Below are 21,902 nucleotides of genomic sequence, written 5' to 3' on the forward strand. Positions count from 1 at the left end.
ACCAGCTATCTGGAATTCAATCCCCTTGGAAATCCGGAACTCAAATAAACTTACTACCTTCAAGCGAGCAGTGAAGGGTCGTTCCAGAAATACTGTTTAGACTTGAATATCATGCGGTCCTCCTCTTTTCGATCTTTTCTTTTATTTTCTTTTTTTTCTTTTCTTTCTCTTCGTCACTCCCCTTTTTTCTCTTTTTTTTCTTTTTTGATAAATCCAGTTGATTCGTTGTTTCTGTTAGTTGATTGTTTAATTATTCTTTAGTTAAGTTTCTGCCCTAGTCAAGCACTTTTGTGCTTTCCTGGCAGATTATGTACATGTAATTATGTGTTTTTATTTAAATATATATGATTGAATTGAATTGAAGAATTCCTGCGAACAAAACTCTAGCACAGCTTGCATCAAACAATAAGTGCGTAATTGGTAATTTGATGTGTGTGTGTAGACTTGTTCCTGTGTTTGCGTACGTTTGTGTTTTTGTGCTCCTCAATCTCATCCTGCTAAATAACTAAGAAGACTAATCCGCCATTCCATCATAAATTTACTATGAAAAAGTAGCACATAAACAGAATTGATGGAAATAAAACTAATTTATTGGGAAGATAACAAGAGGAAAAGTTTGTGTAAAACGAAAAACTCAATGCATACCCGTACTAATGAACTTATTTTGGAAGAAATATAGCCTCTCAGGCGCATACGGGTTAAAGCACATAAAAAAGAATTTTTATTGAAATAGAAGAAAAGCGATAACAGTAAAAAGTTTGGGATTTCCCAAAAGGAATTTAAAAACCCTTGTCCATCGTATCTGCCCCCATTAAAATACAACAACGAAAACAAACAGTCCGCACATGCAAAAGTAAACTACCCAAAGAAAAAGGATGAATGTTTGAGAGGTTTTTCACTCTCAGAAATCATATACCTCAGGTGGCTAGTACCAAGCATGGCAGAAGTGTGCCAAGCATAGAGGAACTGTGAGAACAGTACTAAGAGTGAATGATCTGTGCCAAGCATGACATAAGTATCCCAAGCATGGCAGATGTCTGCTAAGTCTGATACAAGATCGTGATTTCATAGCAATCTGGGAATGTACATTATACAATTAGGCTAGTGAGTTAAGTAATTGAAAATTAAAGAGCCATTTGAAACAGACGGACAGAAAATAAAATCCTTCAATGATCTAAATGTGAAACGGTCAAACATTACTGTCTATGCATAATTGACTGAAAATGAAGAGAAATAAAAATAAATAATTATACCAAACATAAAAGAAATGGGTACTGCTATATACAAATAATTAAATCCTAAACGATTAAAAATTAAAATGAGTGCTAAAGTTAAACCAAAAAGGACACAAATTACTGCCCATAGGAGTTCGACTAGAGTTCCGTTCTAACCGTAAACCAAAATAAAAAATTGTCGCTAAATAGAATCTGTAAACCTTAATTGTTGATGTTTCCTGTAATTAGTATATTAAACACTAAATAATTATACATTACACATTCAGTTCATTTTCAATATCTTTCCAGTCACCTTGATTTTTATAGTGGTTTTTTTGTGTCAGTATTTTGGAATTAATAAGATGAAAGCTATTTTCCATGTAATAAGATTAGGGCATTAACGTTATTTTGTGTTAGGGCGAGATGCACAAGATTTCGGAAAAAAACTTAAAGACGCTTTAATTAAATACCAAAAATGAACGAATTGTACAGAAAACGTAATAATTGTAGGAAAAACTATAAAATCACAAATACTAAGCCCAAGTAACATACAAGAAATTTATAAGAAAAAAACTAAAATTGTTTGTATTAAATGTATTTAATATACTTCAGACCAGATAAGAAACTTCATTATTTTTGGACATTGACGAAGAATGAGACAGAAATTTATGGAGGAAAAAATAATTTTCCTTGCCAATATTTTTTAACACATTTTTTTTTATCAAACACGAAGATTTATCTATTCCAAATCAGACCAAATTATTTCTTCAAAATCACTGTTTTCATGCATTGAGTTCCTGGTAAATTTACTGTTCTCCCCCGATCCCTTCTGTGCGTTTTTTTTCTTGCTGTTCACTTCAACTCGACTCAACCTTCTTTTTTTTCCTCTTTTTATTTCTTGAGACAAGCTTGAGTCCTTCGGTTGGTGGGCTGTTGTACATTTTACAGACACAGGTTCTCTGATTTCCATATTCCTTGCAACCCTTGAGTCTAAAATTTCAGGAAGTAAGGATTCATTCCAGAAGGCTTCAAGCTTCGGAAATATTTTTTCCCAGTAGTCTTTCGATCGGTGAACTGTAATTATTTCCCAATCCTCAATAGAGTTATAAACTATTAAGTGGCATACCATTTTATCCAGTATCTCGAGTTGGCCTTGTATCTGGGCGAAATACCTGTGATTTTTTTTTAGCTGAAGACCTTCACTGGATAATTCAAGAAAAAATGCTTTAACTAAATTTTTTGACTGGGCCACATCATAAATGGTTTTGAACTCTGGTATATTATGCACCGTTTTTATCTCTATAGGTGTGCCATTAGGGAGCAGCCCATCTACAGATGCAGCAAGATACTGATACTGTGGATGCACACTGAGTCCTATTTGATCTCCCTTTACGACTTTTAAGTTGAATTTGTTTTCATATGCTTCTAGTGCCACTACTTCTAAATCTAAGCCCTTTTTCATTAGGGCAGAGCAGAATCTAGGTCCCAAGTTTCGAATTTGCTTAACAATTGGGGCAACTCTGGTGCTGTTTTTTCTGGTTGCAATTCTGTGGAAGTAACTACTAGTTATTCTCTTAGATCTTTCTTCAACCCAAGTGTCATTTTTGGATTGGCCCTTGGTACTGTTGAACAAACAGCTTATACTGGCAAAATCCAATTTTAAATTCTCGTCAGTATATTTTTGTATGGCCAAATTCATTTCATCAGAAGTCATGTCTGGCTTATTGCAATTTGGTCCATAGTCACGATTACCAAAGTTATAGTTTCTATTTTTTAACTTAGCAACGTGTTTTCCTCCAAGAGCACTATAATAACTGGTCAAATTACGTTTAGATATTACACGGAGTTTAGCCGTTTTATTACAATATTTTTTTGTTACGCTAGAAGGACTAAGCCCAAAAATATTTTTCCAAGCTAATTGATGCCATTTTGGACCTGAATTATAAGCAAGACTTGCTCCATGAACTCTTGCATGATATGAACCTCGTTTAGACCGGCTTATTTGCTTTCCTCCGATGAATTTAGCAACAACTGACATGTAGCTTTCAGCTAAGTTTGTAGTTGCGTCATTTCGAAGCTGCTCTGCTTTTCGACACACAATATCGACCTCTGTCATAACATCTTCAAACACGTGCAGGGGAAAATTATTCCACCGATCTTCTATTTTACTATTCACGGTCAATTCAGCAATCTTAGGACATCCAGAATCACATTTTGTGTGGTTTCCGAAAACATGGTACGGACCTCTTTTTAACAAGATTTTCAATTCTTCTGCTGTTCCATTATTTTCAGAATTTATTTTTATCGCACCCCTTAAATTTTTTGTCAGTTGCTGGATAATTCCTCGGGGAAGACATTTTGTGTACAAACCTTTTTTATTTTTGCACAAATTATATAGATGGGCTGTATAGTTTTTTGTGACGTGATTTGCACATTCATGTTTCCGTATGTTGGAACCGTAGGAAACACTTTGTTTTAGCTTATAAAAAACACTGGAATCACCGTCACCGATAAACTCTAAAAACTGTAATCCGTGCATCTCCTCACTGGAACGAAAGCCTTCAACTAGAATATCTGTTTCCATGCTCCTTGAATTTCCGTTATAATTCAGAAAGCAGAAATGATCTTTGGGAATTACTTTGGCGTTTGCAGAAGAAAAACATATATAACAGTATTTATTTTTTATGCCAACATATAACAGTTTTTTCGTAAATGCATCTATGATAACTGCAACACATCCTTTGGCCGAATAATCGTGTCCTTTGCTACGCTTATTCCAGCCTCCATCACATATCACTTTTGTCCAGTATGAGTCCTCCTTATACCTATCATCATGAATGGCTGATTTTAAGGCCTCTCGTCCATTTTCTAGCAAAATTTCCGATAAACTATTCATCCAAGCATTACCAAGCTGCCTTTCAATACGGGAATAAACTATTCGTGACATTGGTTTCACTCCAAGCACCCCGAAGAATTCACACAGTGTAGAATACCCTCCTCCACTACCCATGGCTCCCCAAACAGCCTTCGAATTCAAGCAGCCTTTAAGACTTGATTTTTTTTCGGAAAAAGCAACCTGTGTCTGGTCCGTAAAACTTGAAAGATATTCTTTTACGCTTGTTGCTGGACATTCTGGTTCACCTTTAATCCTCTTTTCCCAGTTACACTTATTACACTTAACTTTCAGTTCAGTTTTCAGGCCTTTCTTTTCTAATTGCTTTATAATCAATTTTCCGTGATCGCAACTGATTTTGTGTCTGAATGCTGAAATTACTTCAGCAAGGAAATACCTTAGATTCACAATGCAGTTTCCATCTGGAATTCCAGATAAGTCTATCTCAGTATTCGTATCGGGGCAATCAACACCGTGAGAACCACTACCGTTTCCCAATTTATTTGAATCGTCTATGAGAGGATTTGCTGAAAATTCTTCTGAAATTTTCGATCCATTTGACAAATTATCTTTATCTTGTTCTCCAAGCAGCACCTTTCTAAAAAAAAATGAAAAGAACCATAGAAAAACAAAACAGCGACCCGGCTCAATAGTAAACGAAAGTCTAAAAAACGAAATTTTGATACTAATAAATACGTCAAAAGAATCGGATTTTAATTAAATTTATTCCTACCCATCAAAAGATAAGAGCCTGAGAAAATTTGTCTTATTTTGGAAAAAAGGGGGAAACACGCCCTAAAAGTCATAGAATTGTTTTGCCAGAAGACTGATCAAGGGTGCGTGTTTATTTGTTTTTTGTTTTCTTTTTCCCAGGGGTGATTGTATCGACCCATTGGTCCTAGGGTGTCGCAAGAGGGCTCATTTTAATGAAAATGAAAAGTTCCAGTGCCCTTTTTAAGCGACCAAAAATTGGAGGGCACCTAGGCCCCCTCCCACTTTCATTTTTTTTCTCAAAGTCAACAGATCAAAATTTTGAGATAGCCATTTTCTTAAGCATAGTCAAAAAACATAATAAGATGTCTTTGGGGACGACTTACTCCCCCATAGTTCCCGGGGGAGGGGCTACAAGTTATAAACTTTGATCAGTGTTTACCCTGACCTGATGCCCACTTAATTGGACAATCTGTCTTGGCTTTTTCTACAATTGGCCATGACTTGACTTTTCCCACAACTATTCCTTTTAATTAAAAGTCAACGGTTGAGGGGTTTTGGCTGAAGGGGGGGGGGGTAGAGGGGAGGGAGCTACGTTGAAGGATCTTTACTTAGAGGAATTTGTCACGGGGGAAAAGAAATTCAATGAAGGGGCATAGGATTTTCTAGCATTATTAAAAAAAACACTGAAAAAATAATAATGAAGAAGTTTTTCAACTGAAAGTAAGGAGCAGCATTAAAACATAAAACGAACAGAAATTATTACGCATATGAGGGGTTCATCTCCTCCTAAATACCTCGCTCTTTCCGTTAAAGTAATTTCAACTATATATTCTACGGACTTGGTGATTCTAGGGTCATTCTTAAAGAACCGGGAGAAAATTTAAGCTTTAGTGTAAAGAGCGAGGTATTGACGAAAGGGCAAACCCCCTCATATATGTAATACAAATATACAAAGTTCTAGGTGCTTTTATAAGTTACCAAAAATTGGAGGGCAACTAGACCTCCTCCCCCACCCCATTTTCTTCAAAATCGTCAGAACGAAAATATGAGAAAGCCATTTAGACAAAAAAAGATATGCAAATTTCGTTGTGCGGTTAGCCAAATCAAAACATGCATTAATTTAAAAACGTTCAGAAATTACATAAAAAAACAGTTTTTTTTTAACTTCAAGTAAGGAGCGTCATTAAAACTTAAAACGAACAGAAATTATTCCGTATATGAAAGGGGTAGTCCCCTCCTCAACGCCTCGCTCTTTACGCTAAAGTTTCTTATTGTTTTAAAAAGTATAGTTGTGAGAAAGAGTCAAACTTTAGCGTAGAGAGCGGGACATTGAGGGACTACCCCCTTTAATAAACGGAATAATTTTTGTTCGTTTTAATGTCGCTCCTTACATGCAGTTAAAAAAAACTTGTTTTTTTTTATTTAATGGACAAGAGGGAATGAAACTTGTATATGTAATTTTTACTTACCGGTATTTTAAATTCAGCCACCTTTTGTTGATAATTTTCTTCCTCATATCTCAAATGTCTTATTGACTTCAGTTGACAAGTCAACTAATCAGAGACACAATGCCTTGGAGGCGTAATGCCTAAAATTGGATAAGAATCCCGCCTTTTTTTCTATTGGCTGATGAACAACGCTATTAAGCCGGAAACAGGGGTAAAATAAGTAAAAAGTAAGCACATTTTGAAATTGTATTTTTCTGATTTTGCTTTCAAACTATTTATGATAGACATCAGAAATTTTCTGTAATGGTTGTAGATTATAAAATCTACATATGATCCAAAATTCTACCCTCTGGAGCCAACTTCATACCTTCTAGCGAGAAAAATGTTGAAAATTAAAAATAATTTTTTGCACCGTTAAAAATAAAAATATAACAATTCTGCAACCAACATTTTTTTTTAAATACTGGCAGGATGAACTAAAAAAAAAATCTACTGTCATTTCCCATCCACTAAATTTTTATTCACCAAACTAAAATAACTTGATTTCTTTTTTTTACACAATAGGTAAAGCATATACAGAAAAAGTGAAACCAACATTTTTTTCCTTTTTAACTCGAGAGTCATCAAAAAAAAAATCAGTTCAAAATCACCAAAATCGCAGAAGTTATTCATGATTTTCTATCATAGGAGAAATAGCATTGGACACAAATTAAGACCATTAGCCTTAAGCTGGAAAATTATGTGATTTATTGGGATGAAAATAACCTCTGGCTATGTATGCGTAAATTCAGCAGTTGGTAAAACCGAACAAATAAAATATAGAAGGCATCATTGGTATTGCAATAGGGCTGCCTAAAAGCAAAGAGCGAAGGGGCGCAGCGTTTTCTCTTTGGCTCACCAAGGCACTTCGTATAGAAGGAGTTGTCGTAAAAATTTCAAAAGGAGCTCATCCTATTGGCTTTTGACATTCTAGTGCACTTTCTGAGAGCCAAATTAATCGGAGGGCAACGTCCCCTCCCCTTCACACGCCCATCATTTCCCAAAACACATCCAATCAACATTTTAAGATAGCCATTTTGTTCAGCATAAATACAAGTATTTTAACTTTGCTTTTGGGGCTATCAACCCCCCAAAGCGCTCAGGGTAAGGGCTATAAGTTCTGCTAATTTCGTATTGTTAACATATAAGTTTTTTCATGGAAGGAGTTTTCGTATAAACATCGGAGGGTGCTCACTCAATTGGAAATTGGAAGTTTAAGTGCCTAGTTTATGGACACAGAGTTGCTCAAGCGTTTCTCTGCTCTCTGCGGCCAGCTGGATTTCGACGAAATTCTTCTTGAGTTTCAAGCTTGCATTGCCAAGCGTTTCTTCCTCGATGAGGGGAAAAAGCCCAAAAACTTTCTGGACGTTGTCGACCATCTCCAGGCATTAACAGTGGATTACTCAGAAGCACTTTATATTGCTGCCACACTTCCTGTGACAATAGCGAGCAATGAGCGTTTGCTATCTTGCTTAGAAATAGTGAAAAACTACCTACAACAACAGATGGTCTACAACAAAAGATGATCGTCCCAGTCATCTCCTTGTGAGAGGATATTTGCAGAGAAGTATTTATTAAAAATTTGGATTACGACCAGCTTGTTGACAGTTTTGCAAGTATGGCGGTTCCCCTTGTGACCTTGAGTATTGTAATATTATTTTCTCTGGTTGTGTTTTTCCTCTTTGTAAATATATTTGACCTGGAAGATTTCTGCTGAAGGAAAACCAAGATTTTGGTTACAGCCATCAGCATAATAAGGAAGATTACTTTCACTGACGTATTAATTACTTAAATAAGAAATTTTCTCATTGAGGAAGGCCAGCCTGTAGCCTGGTTGAATTTTCCACATTCAGTTTAAGTTTCATTGAACCTCACTGATTGTAATCTTCATTGTTATAATTAATCTTAGAGATGACTGTGAATGTGATCCACATTTGTTTACAGTACATTTCCAAGGAACACGTGGGTGCTAAAAATGCATTTTTAATCAGAACATTCGATCTATGTGCTACCAAAACCCAAGTTATTCTTGCACAACACGAAGTGAATCGGTGGGGGGGGGTCCAGATGGAATTTTTTCCTGCTTCAAGATTTGGCCCAAACATTGCCTCTGGTATTAAGATGAACCTTCCGAAGTATCATGAGGGGGATGTTCAACTGACCAAAAGGAAACATGTAGGCTATGTGCTACTATTGCATTTAATACTGCTGCTACTGCTGTTACTGCTACTGCTAATTCAACACTATTACTGCTTCTATGTCTCCTACTATTACCACCACTACTACGATACTAATACTATTAAGGCTAAATGTCTGACGGTGAAGATTCGGGAGCATCTTGAGAAGAAATGTGAACTAAGTCAAAACACAGTATGTTGCATGAAGATTGTCAAAAGGGCATATCTCAAGAATAGATTTGAGTGTTAAATTGGAGCTTTCAGAGAATTCTGAAAGAGGGAGATCAATTGACCAAAAGGCAATATGTACATGCTACTACTAATACAACTACCAGTGCAACTTATATTACTACTACTACTCCAACTAATACTTCTATTGCAACTAATTGTAAGGCTTAAAACATTAAAAGATAAATTCGAGAGGGTTAAGATAAGACAGGTTATCAAAGGGGCATATCGACAATGTCATAGTAAAGGCTAATTTTATTAGGTTGAAACTTTCAGGAATTGATGAGGGGAATGTTCAACTAACTAAAAGGCAATAGATTAACACTGCTGCTGCTACTAGTACTAGTGCTATTTATGTTAATGCTACTACTAGTGCCAATACTACTATTAGGACTCCTATTACAACTAGGGCTACGTCCAGGGGGAATGAAGGTGAAATTTTCAGGAAAAATTGAGGGAGAAGGTGAACAAAATCACAGCACTGTATGCAGGTTTTCCAAAACGCTCAAAACAAATAGAAATGTTAAGGAATAACCGGGCCAAACTTGAAACCATCATAAATTAACTTTAGGAGGGCTGACACCCCCATGCCTTCTAAAGACCAGAACATAATTTGCACTTTACTAAAAAAAAAATCAATTTAGACTGGCAGTTTAATATGTATATACTGATATTTATTTTTTAAATTCGTAATAATTTTTGACTTATTAAAGTTAAAAACTGAAATCACTTTAAATGTATTTTGTTTTCAGTAAAGTGCAAATTATGTTCCGGTTTTTAGAAGGTATGTAGCGTGTCAGCCCTGCTCGTGTTAACTTCTGCTTGTTTTGAGTTTAACACGCTAATTTGTTGTAATTTCTGTCCTTTTTTATTTCCATTTATTTATTGATGGTGATTTGGGGTAGTTTTTTGCTTGGAAGATTAATTTACTTTATTTCTGCTCATTTTTTGTTTATTTTAGCCCTTTACTTTTCTTTGAAAAACCTATTTTGTGGAAAATGTTTTTTGGATTAATCATTGCTATACGGCCTACCAACATGTACTTAATGTTTCAAATAACTAAATACCACTAATAGAACCAGTAATACACTTTGAATAAAAAAGAAGTAAGAAAAAAAGACAGCTGCAGAAGAATAAAAGATAAGAGAGAAAATAATAAATTAGACGAATGAAAACACAAACAGATAATCAAAAGTTGGATGGATGGGTATGGGGAACATTATTAAAAATAAATGGGTTGAAAATCCGCATAATTTTCTACTTCTTTAGGGCTGAAGCCATTCTGAGTTATAACCTTGAATAACTCAGAAAAAGCTGCTCTTGAAAAAGCTGCTATTTGTCCAACCAAGTCAAAATTTAGAATCAACCTGATCCCCCTGTCCGATACTCCCTTACAGTTTTAGCTGCGTCTCTAAAGCCATTAATTTATATGCTTAGCCGCACAGGAAATATTACAGGTATGCTATTTCGAAAATTTGGATGCACAGAGTATCCTTTAATTTAATTAAATAAAAAACAAGTTCTTTTTAACTGAAAGTAAGGAGCGACATTAAAACCTAAAACAAAAAAATATTAATTCGTATATGAAAGGGACTGTTCCCTCTTCAACGCCCCGCTCTTTACGCTAAAGTGTGACTCTTTTTCTCAACTCTCCTTTTTAAAACAGAAAAAATGACTTTAAAGTAAAGAGCGGGGCGTTGAGGAGGGAACAGAATCTTTCATATATGGATTAATTTCCGTTGAAATTTTAATGTCGCTCCTTACTTTCAGTTAAAAAAACTTGTTTTTTATTTAATTTCTGAATGTTTTTGAATTAAAAAATGTTTAGATTTTGGCTCTCCGCATATGAATAATTAAAACACAATTTGTATATGAATTTTATTTATAGCTAAATGACTTTCTCATAGTTTGATCGGACGATTTTGAGAAAAAAGGAGCAGGGGAGGATGCCCAGTTGCCCTCCAATTTTTTAGTTACTTAAAAAGGCAACTAGAACTTGGTTAGTTTTTGTTAGTAAAAAATAAACTCACGAATTCACTTACGTAACGAACTTCTATATTCGTATGTTTTTATTACGTATATGAGGGGGTTCTCCCCCTCGTCAATACCTCGCTCTTTACACTAAAGCTTAAGCTTGTCCCAATTCCTCAAGAATGACCCCTGAATCACAAAGGCAGTAGAATAAATAGTTGAAATTACTAAAAATAATTTAGCGTAAAGAGCGAGGTATTAGGAGAAGGTGAACCTAAAAGTGTAATAATTTCTGTTTATTTTAAGATTTAATGCTGCTCCTTACTTTCAGTTGAAAAAACTTTTTCATATTTATTTTTGCATTGTTTATTTTTAATAATACTAGAAGATTCTGCGCTTCCTTCATGGAAATACTGTTCCCCCATGACACATTCCTCCATGGTAAGATCCCCCACGTAATCCCTTCCCCTCAGCTCCTCCTCCCCCAACCAAAAAAAATCTCCCTGAAAATATCTGTACACTTCCCAATAATCATTACTATATGTAAACACTGGTCTAAGTATGTAACTTGCAGCCCCTCCCACGGGGACTTTGGGGGAGTAAGTCGTCCTCAAAGATTTAGTTTTAGGTGTTTTGACTGTGCTGAATATAATGGTTATTTCAGAATTTTGATCCGGTGACTTTGGGAAAAAATGAGCGTGGGGCGGGGTGTAGGTGCCCTCCAATTTTTTGGTCACTTAAAGAGGGCACTAGAACTTTTAATTTCTGTTAGTATGAGCCCACTTACAACGTTCTAGGATCACTGGGTCGACTTGATCTCCCCGGGGGAAAAAACAAACAAACAAATCAACACGCATCCATGATCAGTCTTCTGGCAAAAAATACAAAATTCCACATTTTTGTATATAGGAGCTTGAAACTTCTAGTGTAGGGTTCTTTGATACGCTGAATGTGATGGTGTGATTCTCGTTAAGATTCCATGATTTTAAGGGGGAATATCTCCCTAGTTTCTAAAATAAGGCAAATTTTCTCATGCTCGTAACTTTTGATGGATAAGACATAAGCTTGATGAAAGTTATATATTTAAAATCAGCATTAAAATGCAATTCCTTTGATGTTCTGTTTTAAAGTGTTTCGGTTACTATTGAGCCGGGTCGCTCCTTACTACAGTTCGTTTCCACGAACTGTTTGATTCCACATCCGCTTCAACAATTCAGCAAGTTCAGCATAATTCCTTTTACAACCTTGATGCACATAGCATCTTTTGATTTTGTTCATCACCCTCTTCACTCTCCCTAAACATTCCAACTTATCATCCTTAGAATTTCCGGAGATATCGCGGACATGCCCTATTGGTAGCTTGAATGCTCAGTGTCTTATGATTTAGTTTCAATATTTCCCTCAATATTCCCTGAAAGTTTCACCTGAACACCCCGGCTGCTTCTGAGTTATTGCATATTTGCCAATTTAACAATCTGATGCACTTAAAAATAATTTGGATTTTGTTCAGTATCCCCTTTGACGTTCCCTAGACAATTCAATGTCCTTAGCATAGGCTTACATGTTATTTCGACGACCATGATGCACCTAGAGCCCACCTATTTGATTTCAAGAAGCTCATAAAACCTTTCTCATGAAGGCAACGTAAAACACAAAAAAAAAGGTCTCCATAATGTCACAACCAGTTTGTTATTTGATATCGGAAGAGGCTCATGCTGAGAACTATGAGTAGCATGATAAGGCTTTTAAAACGTTTGGAAATAAAATCAGCACGTCACTCAATAGTGCTGACATTTTATTACTAAAAACATTACCTTAGCATACATGACTTACTACAGAAGCACAGAAGAAGGGAGAAGTCTTTCAAAGCCCCAGCGAATCAGAAAAATTAATTGTTAAGAAGGTACTATCTAACCATACCATGCACCAGTATGTTCGCGATGTAAAATTATTTTAATTTAAACTAGAAATGTACATTGGACAGCAAAACCAAATTAAACCATGTCATAAAATAGTAGAGGGACAGAAAAAAAGTATTTCCCTCCATTTCGACTGTAACCATACACGAAACTTGGCTGGGATTGGAGGTATTTTTGTTTTTGAATAGCATATTCAGTTATGGCCTGACTTTGTTCTAACTCTATTCTGTTTACTTCATTTGTTAATTTTTTAATTTCGGTTTACTTTAGCAACTTTAAAGAAGAATGGCGAAATCGTTCATTCAAGCTACAATCATCCTGATGTGTTATTTTCTCATGGCTGGCCAGCTGATGAATATAATAACAATCCATATGCTGCAACACGGCTTATGGGAGACGATATAAGAAGCTCAGAATATGCTGAGTTGGAACAAAGTAGGTTTGCTGTTTATGATAATGCGCCTTCAGCTTACGCGTCAACTGTTATTGTTACATCTTCCTACAAGAAAGGAAACAAATATCAATATCAAGTAAGTTTATTTACAGAAATTTTAATTGGAGATAGGAACTAATGAACGTAAAAAATGTGTAAATAGCCTTAAAATTGAGGATTTAGTATAAGTATAAATACTAGCGTCAAAAGCAATCTAGTAATGTTCAAATTCGATAGACCTACTACTTAAGTCGAATTTGCTATGAAGCATTGGTTATAACCTCATAAACGAAAGAAGAAAAAAAAAATCTGTAATAACCCTAGTCCAATAATCAAAAAATCCAATGTTCCGTATAAAACTGTAAACTGTACATAACCTGCAGATAATCTTCTTAAGTGGGTGTGACAAATGAATATATTTTTTAATAAATATGATCAATTTTATCTAGTGATCTTTTTGGATTTTATTTAGTAAAATCTTGGTTGGATAGCGCCTATTTGCTTCTAACGTTTATGGTAGTGTTTGTACTCACTAAACTAGTCTTACAAAAATCAACAGAGGTTCAACCGTAACATATTTTTACAGGTATGTGTTATAATCCACTCGTAAATTTAAAAAAAAAGCTTAGTTAGCTCCAACATATCTTGTTGAATAAGATTCCTATAAAAGTTATACCGCTTCTTGATTGTTATGCTTAAGATAATTTCTATGCCTGGCAGATTCTGCGCAGTCACCTCTTTAAATCCACCAACTTCAACTAACCAAAGGATTTAAAAGTTTAGACATTTTTTTTTTAGTTTGAAAGTACTGTTCGAATGTAACTGATTGATAACCCGAATAAAAGATACATATGGCTGTTATCTGGTGTCTGGAGCTAGGTATGTTTTTTTTGTTGTTTTTTTTTTTTCAGTACAGAAAAGCACTATCAAGCAGCTCTACGTAACCAACTTAGGAGTGACCCGGCTCAATAGCGACAGAAACAGAATTTTGATACGAATAGATATATCAAAAGAATCAGGTTCCTATTCTAATTAAATAAAAAAAACAAGTTTTTTTAATGAAAGTAAGGAGAAACATTAAAACTTAAAACGAACAGAAATTACTCCGTATATGAAAGGGGCTTTTCCTCCTCAACGCCCGCTCTTTACGCTTTTAACGCCTTTACGCTTTTTACGCTTTTTCGGTTTTAAGTTTTAATGTTGCTCCTTACTTTCATTTAAAAAAACTTTTTTTTTATTTAATTTCTGGAGGTTTTTGAATTAATGCATGTTTTGATCTTGGCTCTCCGCTTATAAACAATTAAAACAAAATTTGCATATTAGTTAATTGCAATTAATCGGAAGATTTTGAGAAAAAAGGAGTGAGAGAGGAGCCCTAGTTCCACTCCAATTTTTTGATTACTTAAAAACTAGAACTTTCAATTTTTTACAAACGTTTTCATTGGTAAAAATTATACGTAACTTACGAATTAGCTTACGTAACTAACTTCTATATTCGTATATTTTCATTACGTATATGAGGGGGTTCAACCCTCGTCGATACCTCGCTCTTTACACTAAAGCTTAAATGTCCCAATTCCTTAAGAATGACCTCTGAATCACAAAGACCGTAGAATAAATAGTTGAAATACTTTAGCGTAAAAAGTGAGGTATAACGAGGAGGTAAACCCCTCATATGCGTTATAATTTCTGTTCGTTTTAAGTTTTAATACTGCTCCTTACTCCCAGTTGAAAAAACTTTTCATATTTATTTTTTCTTTTTTTTTCAAATAATGCTAGAAAACCCTGCGCCCTCTTCATTGAAATTCTCTTCCCCATGAAAAGCTCCTCCATGGAAATATCCTCCCACGTAACCCCCCTCAACTCTCCCCCCTAAACCAAAAAAATCCCCCTGAAAACGTCTGTACACTTCCCAGTAACCATTACTATATGTAAACACATGTCAAAGTTTGTAACTTGCAGCCTCTCCCAAGGGACTGGGGGAGAAAGTCGTCCCTAAAGACATAGTTATTAGGTTTTTCGACTATGGTGAATAAAATGGCTATCTCAGAATTTTGATCCTGCGACTTTTGGGAAAAAATTAGCGTTGGGGGACTAGGTGCCCTCCAATTTTTCGGTCACTTAAAAAGGGCACTAGAACTTTTCATTTCAGTTAGAACGAGCCCTCTCGCGACATTCTAGGACCACTCAGTTGATACGATCACCCCTGGGAAAAAAAAAAAAAAAAAAAATAAAAACGCATCCTTGATCTGTCTTCGGGCAAAAAATGCGAAATTCCACATTTTTGTAGATAGGCGCTTGAAACTTCTACAATGAGGTTCTCTGATACGCTGAATCTGATGGTTTGATATTCGTTAAGATTGTATAACTTTTAGGGAGTGTTTACCCCTATTTTCTAAAATAAGGCAAATTTTTTTCAGGCTCGTAACTTTTATTGGGTATAACTGATCTTAATGAAACTTATATATTTAAAATCAGCATTAAAATGCAATTCTTTTGATGTAACTATTGGTATCAAAATTCCATTTTTTAGAGTTTTGATTACTATTGAGCCGGGTCGCTCCTTACTACAGTTCGTTACCACGAACTGTTTGATTTCAAATATATAAGACTCATTCAGTTTCTTAATACCTACAAAATTTTAGGAGCCTGGGAAAATTTGTCAGATTTTCGAAAAAAGAGAGAAACATCCTCTAAAAGTCGTAGAACCTTAATGGAAATTACAACATCAGATTGAGCGTATCAGAAAACCCTACTGTAAGGGTTTCAAGCTCTTATCTGCAAAAATTTTGTATTTTATATTTTTCACCAGAAGAAAGATCACGGATGCGTCTTTATTTATTTGTTTTTTTTTTCAGGGGTGATCGTATCGATCCAGTGGTCCTAGAACATCGGGTGGGGTCTCACTCAAACGGAAATTAAAAGTTCTAGAGGCTATTTTAAGTGACCAAAAAATTGGCGAGCATCTAGGCCCCCTTCCATACCCCTTTCTTCTTGAGATTCTTGAGATTTTGAGATAGCTATTTTGTGTGGCATAGTTGAAAGGCCGAATAACTATGCTTTCGAAGATATCATGACCCCCCCACAGCCTCTAGGGAAAGCTATTTAAGTTTGAAAGTTTACCCATTCTTTACATTGAGTATTTTTATTGGTAAGTATGCATACATTTTTCAGGTTGGGGGGGGGGAATTTTCTACTCGTTGTATTTTCCACGGGATAATTTTCCATAGGGAGGGAAGTTTCCAGGGGGTGAATTCTTCAGAATAAATTTTACACTGGGGAAATTCGCCAGAGTTCCTTTACTAAATTCTGCTTATGTTTGCTTTCTCTTTGCCGATTAAATGTCACGCGTGGTAAGGGTAACTGTCCGCGGTAAACTTTCACCAGGACTGAATTTTCTAAAGAATAAATCGGTGAGAAAGAGGGATTTTTCCGACGAGGTGTAGCCAGGTTTCCAACTTTACTTAAAAACGATCAGAAATCGAATAAAAAACAATCTTTTTAAACTGAAGTAATGAGCAACATTAAAACTAAGAACGAACAGAAATCATTACGTATATGAGGGAGGGCTCTTCCTCCTCAACACCTCATTCTTTACCCTAATGTTTAAATTCTGTCCCAATTCTTTAAGAACGACTCGTGAAACACCATGTTCGTTTAATTAGAATAATAATAAGATTTTTTTAAGTGCTAAAAAAATTTAGTATAAAGAGCGAAGTGTTGAAGAGGAGCAGCCCCCTCATATATATGTAATAATTTCTGTTCGTTTTAAGTTTTAATGTTGCTCCTTACTTTCAGTTTAAAAAAACTTGTTTGTTTTTTTATTCAATACAAAGACAGCCACATTCTTTGGGGCAAAATGAAAGGTTAATTTCTCTTTGCCTATTCAAAAAGCAGCTAATAACCCTCGGGAAAAAAGGCTGTTTGAACAAAATCATCGCCTGAGTTCAGGTTATAGGTAACGTTTTTTCGTCATCACCGGGCTTTGTCGAAAGATTTCCCCAACTGAAGGACACATATAGAACCCAAAGCTCGAATCGAGTTTTATTTGTTAAAGAAAGAAAAAAACGAAATTTTACGTTGTAAGCTCGTAATTTTACGATGTAAGCTCGTAATTTTACGTTGTAAGATTCAGTGCACTGAAATATATTGCAAGAACAAATATTAAACTTTACATTGGAACTTTGAATGAACATAATTATGTCAGTATTAGTGTACGTGAAATGGACCAAGGAACAAGAACAGCTTTTTCTTGGCAGCAGGGAATCACCAAGAGATTTCTTTTCAAGAATTGTAGTCTTATGCGACAAAATAAAATTATTTTTGTCCTTGGAAAATTTTACGATCCCTCGCGAATATTTCGATAAAAGATCCAGGGAAAGTATTTTTGAACCAGCTTCGATAAGTTTTCCCACTGTCTTCTTTAATACGATACGTCTGTTTTAATTAATAGGATGTTGGTTTAAAAGGGGGGATGTAGGTCTATTGGGAGGATGTAGGTTGAAATGAGGATGTACGTTTATTATTTATTTGCCAGAGGTCTCATAAGCCACCATGTTTTCTTATCTTTTAGGTATTCAATTTCAATTTAGTTTTAAGGTAGTTGAGATCATCGTAAGTCCATCAGTAATTTTTGAAAAGTTTTTGCTCAATTCGTTGGAAGTAAAGATAAAATAAAATAAAAGTATAGCCATATAGGATTGTTTCATTTTCTACTAAAAATTCATAAGCTGTAGCCTATTTGTGACAAAAGCTCTTAGTATGGTGGATTATGGTCAGGTTCTTGTTGTAAGACTTTTTCCATGGGTTAGAGGGGGACTTGAACCCTGGGAAATGCATTTCAGGCTATGAGACATTTATGACACCTTTGATGATTGATATGTTACAATCCAAACCATTGTCACTGATTTAGGAAAGCTCTGGTGCGGTCCCTTGATAAAAATGGTTTAAAATAAGGTAAAAATATGGTTTCGTTTATCGTTCTTTTATCAATTTTTTTTTCGCTAAACTTTTTTCTTTTATTTTTTAAAAGATGTTTTTAATATCACATGACACTTCTCTATCTAAAGCCGAAAAAAATGAATAGGATCATGTAATGCCAATCCAATTCAAATAATATTACTAAATGGAATCGGAAACATGCTGTTACCTTGGTAACTGAAAATCCTTTTTCCAAGTGTCTGCTCTAATGAGGATTAGTGTACTTGTAATGGAAGGCCATTCCTTCTAGGAGTATTTTCTTTCGAGATAATATAGAAATCAGCAATCTTGATAACCAAAGTTGAGCTGGTCTTTAAAAAAACAAAAAAACACTTGTTTCAAAGGAATATCCCCTTTGGACTATTTCCTAGTGTGGTAATACACTTGGGCATAATGGAGAGGTGAACGAAGATTGGGCAGTGTCCTCTGAAAAATCTGGGAAGGGGCATAGCTAAGTATCTGAAAAAATGTACTTAATTTGTTCCTATGCTATAGCTTGTCAATGTTTATACGTTAAATTGTAAGGTTAATACGGAAGTCATTTGCAAAAAAACTGTTTCGCCCATGTCCACATGAACTAGAAAATTACAGTGACAGAAATGAATCAACGAAAAATTTGAATGGTGAATTTAGGGTTATATTTTTCAGAGAAATTTAAACTAAATAGTTCTCAAAAAGATCAAACAAAATTTAGAAAAAAATATTTAAAAATAGAGTTTGAATGTCTTCTGTCTGGCTAAGAGTCTATTCACAATTCCTCAAACAAAATGACAATTGAATAAAAACGTAGAGATGCTGAATGTTTGTCGTTTCAATAAATAGCTTTTTGTGAAGATCAACTATTATTCAAATCAAGTTTTCAACCTTGGGGTGTTAAATATTATATAGTTCAATATAATTTTCCAAGAATTTTCGGCAGGGCTGCGAATACCATGCTTATCAACTCGAGTAACACCTGGTAGCGATTCAAACCCATTGATGCTCAAACTTTTGCAACCCCACCGCTGCAGATGATTTGTTCAAATTATAGATTCACGCAAAACAAAGTGAATATAGAATATGCACTAGGCTTATGTTTCGGTCCTTTGGGAGTTTATTAGTCAGTTGGGGTGTTGAGCACTTTATTTTCATATTCATTTTGAAGTCCCCTTCCGTAATAGTTATTAGTAGATACGGTCTACCTCAAAAAGCTTTTAGCCAAAGATCATCTTCTGACAAATCTCACAGGACTTGACTCTCTATATTTAGTGGCTTTGTATCTATAAACCTAATCGGCACTTTGAGTGGCATATTGACAATAAAAAGGATAAATTGACTGGGGGAAATATATTTTATAGTACCCAAGTGCATCCTCCTTTTGTTTTGGCTTGAAAAGCAAGCTTTATTACGATGGTCTGTTTGTCCCCTATCGTGGAATTTTCGAGATCATTTCCAAATTTCCCAAAAGAAATCGGGCTCATCGAAATCTTGCCGAAAGATTTTTTTGTTTTTATTTTGTGTTACCTTTCTTTGCTTATAAACGGTAATTTTTGGTGAAATTCCAGAGAGCCCAATTTTTTTCGGGATGATTTTGGGATAACCAAGCAATTCAGGGACAGTGGAATTGCTGATTGTATGGGCTACATACTGTGATATACATATCTTTCATGTCGTTTATATTATGTTACCTTTTCAGTTGTATCAGGGAGGGGGGCATACGAAAATTGTATTGTGGGTAATGCTAAACAACAATTTTTCAATAATATTATTTTGTTTTCTTTTATCAATTGTTTTTTTTTTGGGGGGGGGGATGGCACCATTGTTAATCCCGTCACCGTTTTGAAACTTGGACCTATGACCCCCAAAATGAAAGCCTGTCAAGATGAACAGAAGCACATAGAATGTAAAATAAAAGTCAATAGTGACGGCCCAATCTATCTGACGACACAGACAGGGGTATACTAATGGAGCCACTAACCCCTCAAGATATTAATACTCGCACATGAGTCTTTCGCAATACTATAGTGCATTTGTTTGTTATGTAATGGTACAGTACACCAGATTGCTACTTAATAGCAGCTTGTTTGTTTACTTATATAAAAGGTCTATTCTAGATTTCATTGGTTGTTATGTAATAGGAATTGTTTGAGTTCAGGATCCTTTAGTCCATCGGGAGAGTCCCGATTGTTAAAAAAAATGATCATCATCCAATATTTACTTTTGAAGATGACGTAGTTTCACATGACTTGCTTCGGTTCAGGGAGATCCTTATAATGCAGCAAAAACTAGTTTTGAAGGTCAACAACACGTGAGTTGTTAGATCTTACGGTTTACTCACCTCAGTATCGAAAAAGAGCTCAGTGTGTCAACATCAACAATATTAATCTTGGTATATTCTGTAGTGACGGATGCTTTTACTCTATTGGATACTGAAGGTGCTAACAATGGCAAAATGAAACCTTGAGTGCCTAACGTAGTAGCAGAAATAATATGGGTTGTCAGCCAACCCTTGAATGGGCCGAGATGTTTGCAAGATATGTAATATCATTGAGTAAATTCAAGTTGGAAGATCAGTTATGCTTTGCGGAAAAAGTGAATATAATGTATATGCAAAGATTACCTGACGGATTAAATGCATTAGTAAAATATATTGAAGACAACAACCTGAATCAATAAAAAAAAGTGATTTAGTTACTCTTGTTGTTGGATACTTTACTATCGCGAAAGAATCTTTATTCTTCGCTAGTCTATAGTCAGTAGTGAGAGTGCCAGGATTAAAAATGGCTGCATTTGAGAAAAAAACGTACGGAATCTAGTCAAGTTGGAAAACGTTTGATTCCATATTATGATTTTCAAGAATTATTCCTTCAAAGAGATAACAAATATTTTCTAAAGGAATGATTAACGACATCACGCAAATGATTCTCCGTGTTTGGACTACTATATGAAACTTTTACGTCGTGGGTCTGACGCATTGACTCGTTTGATTGACATATTAATTGAAACAAAATAAAATGATATTTTGGATTCACTTTTGAGTACTACCTAAAAATTCGCTTAAGACGGCCATTTTGCAAGGCAACAACAAATACGTCAAATAAGTTTCGTGACGTTTCTCGATTACTGCTCTTCCTAGAAGATATTCATTTTATCGATCGCGAGTCAGTTTCTTTTTGGAAGTGAGACAGTCAATATTGAAAAATGTTTTACACATTCCATTATATTTTTATACATTGGGCAGCTGGTCATCCTGGAAGAATTATACCGTTGTTAATGACTATAATAGAAATTGTAGATCATGCAATCCCTGTAAATTGCATAGAGGATTTGCAGCGCAAATTAAAGACTATATCTCCGGTCTTGAAGATGTTTGTGACTCTCGCACTATAGGTTTCCTCTGTTCCAATTGTCACTATGATAGATGTGATGAATGGGAAAATATTTACTCTGGTATGATTGGAAAAACCATATAAGTGATTTCAGATTATTTTTAAGAGATTAGCATCGTCTTGGTCTGAAATTGTTTTGGGGGGAAAAACGTAGTCAACGCTTCAATTGCTGAAATAATAAGAGAGTGTGGTTTTTACAGCATCGCTGTAAAGATACTGGCTACTATGATCATAGGCCTACTGACTTTTATTTGGCTGTCGCATCGTCTTGGTCTGAAATTGTTTTGGGGGGAAAAACGTAGTCAACGCTTCAATTGCTGAAATAATAAGAGAGTGTGGTTTTTACAGCATCGCTGTAAAGATACTGGCTACTATGATCATAAGCCTACTGACTTTTATTTGGCTGTTAAAGGAAACGATACTTCATGTGAGAATGTTGTATGTGACATTGCTTTAAATCATCAGATTTAAACACGTGAATTTTGTAATATGAATCAAAATAGTATTATTAACTTTAC

General features: G+C 35.1%; 1 protein-coding gene across 1 annotated transcript in view; it reads left to right on the forward strand.

Annotated features, from left to right (window-relative positions):
* LOC136026371 (roundabout homolog 2-like) overlaps positions 1-21,902 on the forward strand; it is a 232,894-nt gene that overhangs the window by 172,391 nt on the left and 38,601 nt on the right. Inside the window, exon 14 of the mRNA XM_065702916.1 lies at positions 12,874-13,133. Coding sequence (XP_065558988.1) covers positions 12,874-13,133 — 260 coding nt within the window. The remainder of the gene's footprint in view (positions 1-12,873; positions 13,134-21,902) is intronic.

The sequence above is a fragment of the Artemia franciscana genome, chromosome 4 (assembly GCF_032884065.1).
Source record: "Artemia franciscana chromosome 4, ASM3288406v1, whole genome shotgun sequence".
Taxonomy (NCBI): domain Eukaryota; kingdom Metazoa; phylum Arthropoda; class Branchiopoda; order Anostraca; family Artemiidae; genus Artemia; species Artemia franciscana.